At 42.6% G+C, this 12,604-nt stretch overlaps 1 protein-coding gene across 3 annotated transcripts; it reads left to right on the forward strand.

Moving 5' to 3' along the window:
- Nucleotides 1–1,189: 1,189 nt before the first annotated feature.
- On the forward strand, nucleotides 1,190–12,253 carry ZBTB43 (zinc finger and BTB domain containing 43). Of its 3 annotated transcripts, none has more exons than XM_074891381.1 (2): nucleotides 1,190–1,287; nucleotides 5,423–12,253. In XM_074891381.1, exon 2 carries the CDS (start codon nucleotides 5,446–5,448, stop codon nucleotides 6,838–6,840), a length of 1,395 nt encoding a protein of 464 aa, XP_074747482.1. In that variant the 5' UTR covers nucleotides 1,190–1,287; nucleotides 5,423–5,445; the 3' UTR covers nucleotides 6,841–12,253. The 3 variants fall into 3 exon arrangements, with proteins under 3 accessions (XP_074747482.1, XP_074747481.1, XP_074747483.1); XM_074891380.1 differs by lacking the exon at nucleotides 1,190–1,287 and adding an exon at nucleotides 1,536–3,417; XM_074891382.1 differs by lacking the exon at nucleotides 1,190–1,287 and adding an exon at nucleotides 1,536–1,667.
- Nucleotides 12,254–12,604: the final 351 nt, after the last annotated feature.

Here is a 12,604-nt window from a genome sequence, read left to right on the forward strand (position 1 = left end):
TCACACCTGGCAGCAGATTGAGGGCAGGCCAAAAAAGGAATTTTTCCTCTGCCAATACATAAATGGCAGGTCCAACGTAGATACAGTAACGTCACTCTCTTTTACCCAGAACAATTTATTAATAGTGATTTTGTTAGAGATCAGCTCGCTATACGTTCACCTTGTGCTGCATTTCCACACATGGAGTTCTTGCTGAATGGCTCTTGGTTCTAGATCATCAGGAAATCAGGCGAATGCCACATTAATCCAAAGAAACGGACTTGAAGAATGGGAAAATCTTGTATTTAGAATGTAGGGAGAAGGCATTATGGGATTCAGTCCCTCCTTACATATATGCATTAATTCCCACTCAGAAAATTGCAGGAAGTACTTCAAGAGTTGTAATAAAAAATCTTAACTTTAAAAGAAAGACATGTATCTTAAATAGAAAAATAATGCCTCAAGGCATACTAAGACAACTAGTAACGTGGTAAAAGTAAACTTAAACATAAAATTTTCTTGTGGACAATTTCCTACAAAATTGCATATTATAATTTGCAAGCCTTTCCCGCAAAGCACATTAACTTGCCAAGGAAAAAAAACAAAAAAGGAAGCTGGACTGGGGATTGTCGTTCTGCTCCAAAATGGATCCTTTGTTCATTTCCAAGGCATGAGATCGCATTTGTTCTGGGAAATGTGTAACGTAACCTGCTTCGGACGCCGTGTTGGGCTGCGCCTCTCCGCTTGTGCCACACAAACCGTCCGCTTTAGGGACCCGGTGCTCGGTGCGGAGTCACCGCCCTGCACAGCGCCCGTGCGGGGCGGCAGCGCCCAGGGCGGGCCCGGCCTCTGGTGCCGCTCCCGGCGGTCGGGGAATGCAGAGGGACAGCGCTGCCGACCCGCTCCCGGCAGTTGCGGCGGGTTCCGCGGCGCTAGCGGAGCGCGGGGCGGGGCAGAGGCCCGCTGCCATGCGCCCCTCTCCCGCGGCGGCGGGGCGGTTCCGGAACCCTTCGGTGCCCGCCCGCCCCTCAGCGGGGGCCGCCGCCGCCACAGCAGGGGGCGCTGCCGCGGGCCCGCGCCCGGTCGCTGCAGTCGGGGCCCAGCGCGGCCCCGGCCCCTGGCGCCCCCTGGCGGGCGGGAAGCAGAAGTGCCGGCCCGCGCCGTCACGTGACCGGGAGGCGGAAGAGCCCGCCGGAAGCGGGGGGGCGGCTTCCGGCGTGGCCGGGCTGGGGCGCGCGGGGCAGCGGCGGCCGCACGGCGCTGAGCCGCGGGCGCATCCCGCTATGCGAGAGACTCCGCGGCCCGCAGGTGAGACGCTGCCGCTCGCGGGAGCCCGCGCGGCCGCCCGGCCCGGCGCCGCGGGCCCGCCGCCGGGTGGGGCGGCGAGCGAGGCCTGCGCTCTCCTCGCCGCGCCGGAGGGCTCCCGCGCCGCTGCCCGGCCGGGGCGGCCCTGCCCGGCGGAGCGGCGGGAGGCGGCCGGAGGCGGGGGGGCGGGCGGCGGGCCCGGCCCGCCCCAGGCGGAGCCGCCTGGCCGCGGGGGGCGCCGGGGCCTGGCCGGGCCTGCGGCCGCGGCCTGTAGCGCCGTCCGGGCAGGGCCCCGCCGGGGCGGCCGCGGCGGCCGGAGGGGCGGTTTCATCAGAAGCTCTCCGCGGAGGACTGAACCATCTGCCCGCGAGCGCTTTCTTCAGGTCGTTTTATTTCCAAGCAAGCAGTGTGTGCCTCGTACGTCTCAGCGTTGCAGCTTGGCGACTAATTTAATTTTTATTAATTCAAATAGAAAAACTTTGTTCTTTATGAGTTGGGATCAAGAAAATGCAGAAAGAGACAGAGCAGGTTGTAAAATGAGGAAGTGAAACCTCTTTGGAAAAAAAAAGTTTTCTTGATGTGTATGGCTTTATTCATAGAAAATATTTTACTTACGTTTTGATGGCTTTGGTTTTCATGAGAACTTAAAATGTATAATATAAAAGTCTGCTCCCAGCTGGAACTGTTTCTGTGGTGGCATGCTGAGTCCTTGCTGAAAGGCTGCAGCTTAGGCTAGCGGTAATTACATAAGGTCTGTAGATAAGTCTCTTTAAATTTCAGTTGAACGTGTCCTGAAGGCTTATCTTTTTTGTAGGCAAGTATTGAAAAATAGGCTTAAATCTGAGAATATTCTGAAAGGAGATAAAGAACTGCATCTGCATTAAAAAAAAATAAAATCTGATTGTTTTAAAAAAGATTTTTATAATGTATGCTATGTATAACCTAACTGTTTGAAATACTTAAATAACGTTGTCGAGTTGTTTTAAGCAAAGGGGTAAGAAAAATTAACAATTGAACTGGCAGGCCTACTGTTCTGTTACTCTATGCAAAAATATCAGTAGCTGATTTGGTCTCCTGAAGTGGATTGGGTCTATGGGTGCATGGCAGGACTGATGCTTTAAAGAAAAAACCTGAGAACTGCTGAAGAGGTAAATTTAAAGGTGGTCTTCTGCTATTGTGTAGATGACAACTTGAAGATCAGCTGAACTGTGTGCTTTTCAGAGATTCCTTTTTCAAGGAAGCAGTGGAAAAATCTGCTGTTTCCAATACTCCCTTGGATTTACTAAATTAAAGAACCATTCAGACCACCGAGCAGTTTATATTGACAATCATACAGCTTGTTCTCGGACTAGCTGGAAGTGTTCTATGGCAGCCAGGTTATCAGGGTAGCAGTACTCAATCCAAATTCCACGTTCACACTTAGGTATGACAGTTTCTGCTAATTCACTCTGGTGAGTTGGTTACTGTCTCTAGACTTTTTATTTCACTTGAAAGGTGGGGAAATGGTGCCATATTCTGCACCTTCATGTGAAATTCCCCTATACTTTTGGGAGTACATCTCAAGAAGCTTGTTCAAGGATACACATAATCATTTTTAGCTCATCAAATGCTTAAAGCAGGCTGTGAGGACTCTGGGGAGTAATGCCTTGATGTAAAGGGCTTTCCGCTTTCATAACAGTGTTGGTCAAAGCACTTGAACTGGTGTGCTAGGTATGCAAGTTTTAGTCTGTTTGCTCAGCTGATGCATCTTGGTTACTGTCTCAGAATGTCACTGCTCACCCGTGATTTTTGTGGGGCAGTATTTGTAGGAAAACTGTCTTGTGTCACTAAGTATTTAAAAAAAATAATAATTAAAATTATGACTGATCCTCATCTTAAAGCTGAGGATCCCAAGGTAGTTGGTAAACATGTCTTAAGTTAAGCAGTTATTTCAACCAGTAAAACAGTAACGATTTCTGAAAATGTAAAAGCGTATGTGACTGTATACAGCAAGTTGTGGTGCTCAACTATGAAACTCAGTCATTGGACTGTCCTCCAGTGGGAGCTTTGTTCAGCCCTTTCAGTTCCTCCAGCTACCCAGCACTGGAAATTAGTGTAAGATCTGAAGAAAGAAGGAAACTGTGGTCAAACAAGGTACCTTTTTTTTTTGACTATGTTGCTGTGATTATTTATGATTACAGATGGGTTTCATAAATAACAGGTTATTCTTCCCAGGCGGTTTTCTTCAGAGACCTTCGTAAGATGGTCAGGTTGATACCATGCTTCTAGTAAAAAAGTAAAAGGAAGTTTAAAAGCATAATCTTCACAGTTCTGCAGAAGATGCTGGTTTCAATGTTTACAAGGAGTTTGTGCCTGTATTTATTGAAGAGTCTTGGTGGCTGACTGCCTTACGCTCTTTTCTGGGAAAAACCTTTATGTGAGATAACAGTGAATCGTCTGTGCTCACCTCTGCTCCATGTGCTCATCAGCCTTTTCTAGCTCTGAAACTTTGGAGATGGAACTCTTGAGTTTTTTGGGGAGTGGGGGAGAGTTGTCTGGAATAGGAGTTTGAAAACAGATCGGAATGGTAGGGAAGGGATTATGTAACCATGAGCTGTTGGTTAAACACTGAGTGATTTACATAATCGCTCCTGTGTAGTCTGCATTTCGTAAGCAAGCTGCGGCTTTTTCTGCACTTAGCAGTGACACATTTGTGCCGATGTGCCAGCGTTTTAACACAGTGCACCAAGCCAGCAGGTTTCTGTCGGTGGTTACATAACTGTATGGAAGTACTGTGGTTCTTGTATGGACTCCCTGCAGCAGGATTCACAGCCACGTTTTCCCAGTTCCATATTTCCACAGACATACTTTCATTTCAGAGTCCTCCAGTTGTTTGTAACGCAAGGTCTAGTTTTGCGCCATGATAACAAAGTGCTTTCAATTCTGTACATACACACTATCTGCTGATTTACTGAGTATTCTCTCTCAGGTGTGCAGCCCCATCTGTTAAAACTTTGACACTTTCCCACTTAGGAGAAACGGAGCTTGATAGAGGAACACTGCGTGCTGCTCCGTGGCTCTTCTGGAATTCTGCTGTATTCCATTTAGGCATTATCAAATTGAAAAATTGCACAAGTTTAGCTTACTCAGACAGTTAATGTTCTTTTGTAGTTGCATTTAAATTTGTCATTATTTCTAATGATAATAATGTGCAAATTTATCTCAAATTCAATTTAAAGCAGACATTTTAAAGAATTGTATTACTGCTTAAAAGACTGTTGACTTTGTAATAAGACGTCTGGATCATGTGGGAATATAAACATTAAAATGTGAGTCTTAGCTGAGCTTCTAGCATGTAATTGTTGCATTGTTACAAATATACAAGGTACATGCAGAAAAAAAATATGTACAGCAGATGTATCACTTTCCTGATTAACATTTTAAATTCTGTAAGGTTTTTCCTAAAGTAAGGAATGTTACAATAACATCTGAAAAAGCTCATTGAAAGATTGGATTATAGTCCTGCAAATGTACAAGATCTTGCTTTTTCACCTTTTGGTTAATAAAACAACAGGGAAATATCACTAAAAGAGTCATAAGCCTCATTCTTACTAGGGTTCTGCCTTTGTAGTCATATGAATCGATATGTTAGCTTTTGAAAATTTCATTTAAAGTGGAATATTTCATATGAGTACAATCAGTCTTTATTGGGGAATCAATGAGATTATTTTGTTGGCAGTTGAAATGCAGAATCTTTCATATGTTGTTATAAACTCTGGGACATCCTGGAGTTAGAACTCTACTGCTGTAATTTCATCAAATAACTGTTTCTGTTATCCTAAACTCATGCTTGAAATGCTCAATCTATCTCAGCTGGGTAACGTGTGTCTGTAGCTCCAGCTGTAGTTGATGAGTCCTCTTGGACAGATGAAGCACAACAAAATGTGCTGTTGTAGCCATTTGTGGCCAAGGTACAACTTTCAGAAAAGGGAGAAATAGAAGTGCAGCAGTGGCATGGGTTCCAGAAATTGTTGGGTTGAGTTCCATGTGGGTCTGCTTAAGTGTTATTTGATAAAGAAAAAAAGAAAAAGGGTAGAAGGAAAGATCAATACTTTACTAAGCAGAATTTCTGTTTCTTTTTGTTTTTCTCTTCTTACAGCACAACACTAAATTTGTAATGAAATGGAGTCTGGGTCAAGCTCTTTTCGAGTGGAATTTCCAGATTTTTCTAGCACCATTTTGCAGAAGTTAAACCAGCAGCGCCAGCAAGGACAATTATGTGATGTGTCCATTGTAGTTCAGGGCCATCTCTTCAGAGCCCATAAAGCTGTTCTTGCAGCTAGTTCACCTTACTTCTGTGATCAGGTTCTCCTGAAAAACAGCAGGCGAATAGTCCTGCCTGATGTGATGAATCCCAGAGTGTTTGAAAACATTCTCCTGTCCACCTACACAGGTCGGTTGGTAATGCCTGCTCCAGAAATTGTTAGCTATTTGACAGCAGCGAGTTTCCTTCAGATGTGGCATGTAGTGGATAAATGCACGGAAGTGCTGGAGGGGAACCCGACAGTTCTGTGTCAGAAGATGAATCATGGCAGTGACCATCAGTCCCCAAGCAGCAGCAGTTACAATGGGCTCGTTGAAACCTTTGAACTTGGCTCTGGAGGACAGACGGAATTCCACAAGGTGCAGGAGCTAAGGGATGGCGAAAACGAAGAGGAGAGCTCTAAAGATGAGCTGTCGTGCCAGCTGACAGAACACGAGTACCTTCCCAGTAATTCTTCTACAGAACATGACAGGCTCAGCACTGGAATGACAAGTCAGGATGGAGAGGAAGGAACCAGCGACAGCGCAGAGTATCAGTACACCAGGCCAATGTACAGCAAACCCAGCATCATGTCTCACAAGCGGTGGATCCACGTGAAACCAGAAAGATTTGAACAAGACTGTGAAGGTGTTGATAATCCTTATGATGAACACCAAGTTTCTGAATCCATGAATGCCATTCAGGCAGATCATTCAATCCAGTCTTCCGGTGTCGAAGACTTTCATATAGGTGACAAAAAGATAGAAGCAGAGTTTGATGAACAGGCAGATGAAAGTAATTATGATGAACAAGTTGACTTCTATGGCTCTTCTATGGAGGAATTTTCTGGGGAAAGGGCAGATGGAAATTTAAGTGCTCACAGACAGGATCTTATGATAGCAGCAGGCTACGGCGAAGGCATTGAAATGGCTGCAGGCATTAAAGAAGAAACGTCCCTCACTGGATTCTCACACGCTGATAAGCTGTATCCTTGTCAGTGTGGGAAAAGCTTTACACACAAAAGTCAGAGAGATCGGCATATGAGTATGCACCTTGGTCTTCGACCTTATGGCTGTGGTGTCTGTGGTAAGAAATTCAAAATGAAACACCATCTTGTAGGCCATATGAAAATTCATACAGGCATAAAACCATATGAGTGTAACATCTGTGGGAAAAGATTTATGTGGCGGGACAGTTTTCACCGGCATGTGACCTCTTGTACCAAGTCATACCAAGCTTCTAAAGCTGAGCAGAGTACTACTGAGATGAACTAAGACATTAGTGCTTACATTTGTTTAGCAGAGTAAGCAAAATTAATTATGCAGATAATGTCTGGTACTTGCTATTGTAAATTCTCCAAAAACCAAGTTTTAATGATTGTGCTGGTATAAACAGACCAAACTTACTTTCCACAGTATTACTCCAGGTGTTCGATGGGTGAAGTGCAAATGGTTAATCTGAGAGGTGCTTGCGAAATGAGGTCTGTTAGGTCTCTGTGACATGGATTGTAATCACGGCGGTATGTAGAAGCCCTGTTGGTTTTTTTAAGTCTTCTAAATTCACAGTAAAACCCAGCTCTAAATTGACCCTAATCCTGCAAATACTTAGATGAAGCAGGAATTCGAGTAGCCCTAGTTAATGCAAAAGAGAACTAGGATGACCAAGCCAGGTTACATGATTCACATTTTAATGAAAAAAAAAATTGGACTTCCACCTTAAACTGCCAACATACTTAACATGCATCATTAGATAGTCTACGTCATTAAATAGCCTTTGCTGTATTGCTTAATGAAAGGCTGTGTTAAAGGTGTTTTGGCTTTCCTTTATATGTCTTCCATTTTTTTTATCCATCTTCAGTAAAACAAATGTTGTATAATTTTGTGCTGATTTCTATTTAGAGTCTGTAAAGCACTTAAATATAGTTGAGCACTATATAAACTTCAATCTGTATTAAGTATGATTTGTCATTGCTCCTCTAGGGTCTAATGCTGTATGACTCTTGGCTTGATTTTGATTGCTACATCGTGAGAGCTTCTAGAAGTGTGTGTAATAAGTATGTATTGTCCAAAAAAAAAAAAAAGTAAGATGTAACATTTGGGACTTAGCCAAAATAATCAAAGATTTAAACTGTAGTTTTCTGTTCAGATTTTTGTGGCTTACTACAGTAGCAAGTACCAAACTCTGTGGATTCATTAATTGACTTTTTATTGGTACAAAGACTTCTTTGGGAACTTCTGTCTAGTTTTAGAAACCTGCTTTAGGAAAATTATTTAGTCATTGATAGGTATTTATGCTTTTAATTCTTTACTCTTTGAATAGTAAGAACTATAATACAGATTCTTGGTACTGAACTACTGTGACTGGTTACATGTGATCACAAGCAGCCAGTGTTGTTTATCTCTTCACGTGAAGTTGCTTGTGGAAAAAAGTAGAAAGCACGGTATGTGGATCTTTTAATGGTACTGCAGAACATGGTACCATGCTCATGTCCGAAGTCAGGATTTTTGCTGGGAAAGTGGCACTTCTGCTTCGTTAGGATGAGGATCTGTGTGCTGGGCTCTCATTCTTGGAGATAGATGCAGGAGTGTTCGGAGTTCTGAGAGATGCTGCCAGCTCTGCAGGTAGAGTGAATGCATCAATTGTAAAGGTGGCAACAGGATTTGGGGGTTGAAAGCTTAATGCAGTCCTGTGCAAAAGCAATTAACCCTTCTTTGTAGTTTACTGAAACATTATAAAACAGAAGGAGCCTTTAGAGCATACATAGACTGTAACAGAAAGAGGTGATGTCCAAGTACAGTGCTGGTAACATGGGGAAAAAAGTTAACCAGCATCGAAGGCCTAAGCCCGTCTGGCCCCAATTTATGTATTGGATACTGCAATGCGCAGGATAACGTGCTTCAACAGATGACCCTGTATGGTGAAGCAAAACCACACAAAGGTAATTACTATTTAGACGCTTTTTTGAACTCCCAGTATCTTAAGATACAACTGAACTGTATCCTGAATGTCTGGTACAAGCTGGGGGTTTACTACTCAGTGGGCTGTAATTACTGTAACTTCTTTTCTGGCATTCTACTTACAAACTTTAATTTTTTTTAAGAGGCTCTTAATTCTTAATCTTCTAATGCTTCAGATATTTTTCATACGGAATTTTGTTAAAACAGATATTCCCAAATATGATGAACCCATTGCTGGCAATGGGCAGGAGTGGTCAGCACCGCAGAGTTCCCGTTCTTAGCACTGAACTCTGCAGTACAGCATGGTGGCCATGTATAACCCTTGTGATCAAGGTAACTAAACAGGGATTTGCTCACTAACACTGTAACCTGCTTAATGTATAGAAGCACTTTGTATTTAAAAAAAACAAAAAAAAAAAAAACAAACCATAAAACTTTATAAATATGTTTTTTAAACGTAGAAATTATATTCCCTTTATGGTTTGTTTCCACACTGCTAACACTGTCTTTTTTAATATAAAAAAAAAATTATAATGCTTGCCTGTTTACACGAGTGTAGAGGAAAGGGTTCTTGCACTCAGTGGCCCTATTTTTCCATTCTCCAAGGCCTTACTACATACAGGGTGTCATTTCTGCAAGTACCATCGTCACATTTGAGGGAAGGTACTCTCATACTCATTTCAAGAATGATCTTGTGTATTACATTAGTTCTCAACCCCTTTCAAATTGTCACTTCAGTGTTGCATAAAAAGGTTAAGGGTGCCTCTTCCCATTTAACCATGAAAAAGGCTGGTCAGAAACACCAGGCTGAAAACCATGGTCAAGCAAAAAATTGTTTCTGTTAAACCCAGGCCATCCTACAGAGCTGCCAGCAAAACTGTTTCTTTTACCAGCTTGGAATGACTTTTATATGGGACATTTCAGAGTTAAACATTTACTCCTATTTGCAGTTAGATTACTTTGAAATAAAGCTTTAAAATAAAATGTACTGCGAGAGACACTTTAAAGGTTTTATAACAGGTCCAGTAGATCATATTATAGAACCACGTCCTTTTTTAATGACTTAGCATGAATAGTAACTTTTTAATATTTGCCTGTTACTGTTTTACCCCATATTATGACATTGTCTTGAAAGTCTAACAAATGTTGCTCCACTGATTTTGTAGCACTCGGCTTTCTGATGTTAATTTACATGAAATCAATTGATTGCAGGAAAATACTGATACGATTGTCGTGAGATCTAGTTAAGAGGATTGATGATTTAAGGGAAGCTTGGGATACATGTCTAAAATCCTTACTTATGCTTATCACAGGCAAAACAGTTGACTTGTGTTTTTCCTGAATTTAATGTATTGCCCTCTGACAAACTTCTAATCACTGATTCAGGTATTGGGGGGGGGAAGGTAACAAAACATTACTTAAACACTTAAGGAAGTGTCTTTCCTCCCCCTTCCTCAGGCTCAGCTTAAGTCTAACACCTCTCCTCCCTGCCTCTGTAGTCTCAGTTTCCCTGGTTTTCACTGAGTTGCGCTCTGCCTGTGCCAGTTCTCGTCGTGAGGTGACAGATCCCACAGAGGTTGGGCTCACACGCGTGCTGGCTTCTCTGACGCTCTTCATTTCTTAGTGGGTGTCCTCGGCTGGTCGGTGTCCCTGCTGATGGTGACACTGGGCCGTAGTCCCTTCAGGGATGTGCCTCTTCCAGCCTGGGGCTCCTGTGGGCCTCGGTGGCTTCAGAGGTGTACCTGCTCTGGCACGGCTTCGCTACAGGCCAAAGTCCCCTCGGAAGTGAATCTCCTCAGGCGTGGAGTGTATCCTTCTGTGCGTGTGTCTCTGTACGGGTCCTCAGTCTCTTCTCCACGTGTTCTCCCAAGAGCAGCTCTGCAGTTTCTCTGTGTGTGTTTCCAGATGTGTTTCCCCAGGAGTATCTTCTCCTCGTGTGTCTCCCCACACCTCCTGCTAGCAGCTGCCACTCTCTCTTAACCATGTTTGAGCAGAGGCACTGTGCACACCTCTGGTGGAAGTTTTGCCGTGCAGCGGGTTGTTGACACCCATTTCAGAGCAGGCTGGAGCCTGTTTGACTAGCACAGGGCAGTTCACAACCTCTTGGCACACGTCACCCTTGCAGCCCCTGCTATGGAAAAACCGCGATTTATGGCCAGTACGGGTGTAGGCAGTGAACCAAGGCAGGCAGGTGCAGCTTCTGTCAAGCTCTTTGCTAATGGAGTGGTCTTGTTCAAGAGACAAGAAATTACTTCTTGTTTGTGGGGAGGAGGGAAGCGATCCATATATATATATACATAAAAGAAATATGAATGCATATGTATATGATGAATTTCATTAATCTTCCCTTAAGCTTCATCACCTTTAATGATACAGCTTAGAAACATCTGTGCATTTTTATATTGCTCACTGTTGGCTGTAGTAAAGTGAATGTCTTCTGAAACCAGAACCATTGTACACACAGGAGGCTTTGAGAATTTTCTGCTACTGTGAAGCCACTCAATTGTCCTGTCAGTGGTAAGAACACTTAGTGATACTACAGCAAAGTTCCTTTTCATTCCATTTTGTAACTAAGATGTTAATTACCATGGAATCTGTGTAACTGCCATTCTGAAAAATTCAACTATTAGCAGGGTTAAGATCTCTGCTTAGGTGTGTATCTGACCCTTTTGAGGGAGGAGGTTCCTATTTCACACACCGCTGTTGGTTTTTTTTTCGTTGTGTTGTTTTGTTTTTTAAACATTACCTTGTTTGTTTTATGGGTGAGCAGGTAGACTCTAGAAGGTACTGTCAGTACAATTTTCGGTCTCAGCTTTTTTTCATCTGAGGTGTTTCTGGGGTTGAGAAACTTAGTCCTGTGTCAGAAGCAAGGCAGATGGTCGAAGGCTGACGTACTGGGGTTCTCATAAAAAGAATACTTGATGTCCCTGTATTAGTGAGCCTGAACAAAGGAGGCGCGTCAGGTCTTGCAATCTCAACACTTTTGCACTGGTGCCAGAGAGGCAGCCTGTCTCTGAATTATGAGAGCCTACAGCAGTATATTGAGTATTTTGCTTTAACAGAATTAGAACCTTTCTCAAAACAACAAAGCTGGTTTTTTGTCATTGGACCGCTTCGTTGGATAGCTAGGCTTCTTTAGCTATAGGCTGTAAACTGTCAGTGCCCTAGAGGGAAGATGCTGGAAAACAAAATGGTATATTTTTAATGTGATTAAATTGTAAGTTCCGATTATTGCTTGAAGCCTGTGTCTGTCGATTGCTGCTCCTTTTTTTCTTATTCATGGGATTCCATATTTCTTCCAGAAATGTAACTGTTTATGCAAGTCAAGTGAATCTTCCTTAATGAGCTATAAGTTTTTATTCTAAACAAGTCATTTATAATAGTAAATTTGCATATCTTGATATTTTGTGAGATGTTATGCCTGTATTGCAGAGGTTGGATAGTTTTGTCTATAAATATTGCTGTCCTGATTGTACAGCATGGTTTTAATTTAATGTTACTGTTCAATATTTTCTTCTTATAGAAGAGTCCCATGCCCCTTTTTTGTATAACATGTTTTAATAAATGTTATCTGTCAACTTTGTAAATGTTTTCTTAAGCTTGAATGAAAGGAATGCATGTCTAGTACTAGTATTTAATATTTCACTTTTGCCAAAACGATAAGTGCTCAAACAAAAGTACAAATCCAAAAGTTGTTGATATATAACTTTATTAAATATATAAAGAAAAAGTCTATCTAGTAACGTGTCTTCTTGAAATGCTGAGAACATGCCAGCCTAGCCTAAGAAAACACTAAACTAAAAACTGATTTTTATAAGACAGTAAGCTGATGAATTTGTGGAATTGGGCCCATTTCTTTGGTGCTTAGGTAATTAGTTCCCATGTTTGTCCAAATTTATCAAACAGGTTTTATTATTAACTGGTTTTTTTCAGAATGGTGATCTCTAAAGTTACAGTACAGAATGTACAGGCTGATAAGAAAATTCCAGAACACTCACTTCATAGTAGCAGCAACTGCATGTCCAAAACACCTGCAGGTAAATTCGAAGTAGGTACAGGTATCATGTAGATTATTTTTTTT

This window comes from Strix uralensis, chromosome 21, assembly GCF_047716275.1.
Source record: "Strix uralensis isolate ZFMK-TIS-50842 chromosome 21, bStrUra1, whole genome shotgun sequence".
NCBI lineage: Eukaryota > Metazoa > Chordata > Aves > Strigiformes > Strigidae > Strix > Strix uralensis.

What these genes read in the sequence shown, in the direction of transcription:
- ZBTB43 (XM_074891381.1), top strand. Translation starts at nt 5,446, where the DNA reads ATGGAGTCTGGGTCAAGCTCTTTTCGAGTGGAATTTCCAGATTTTTCT.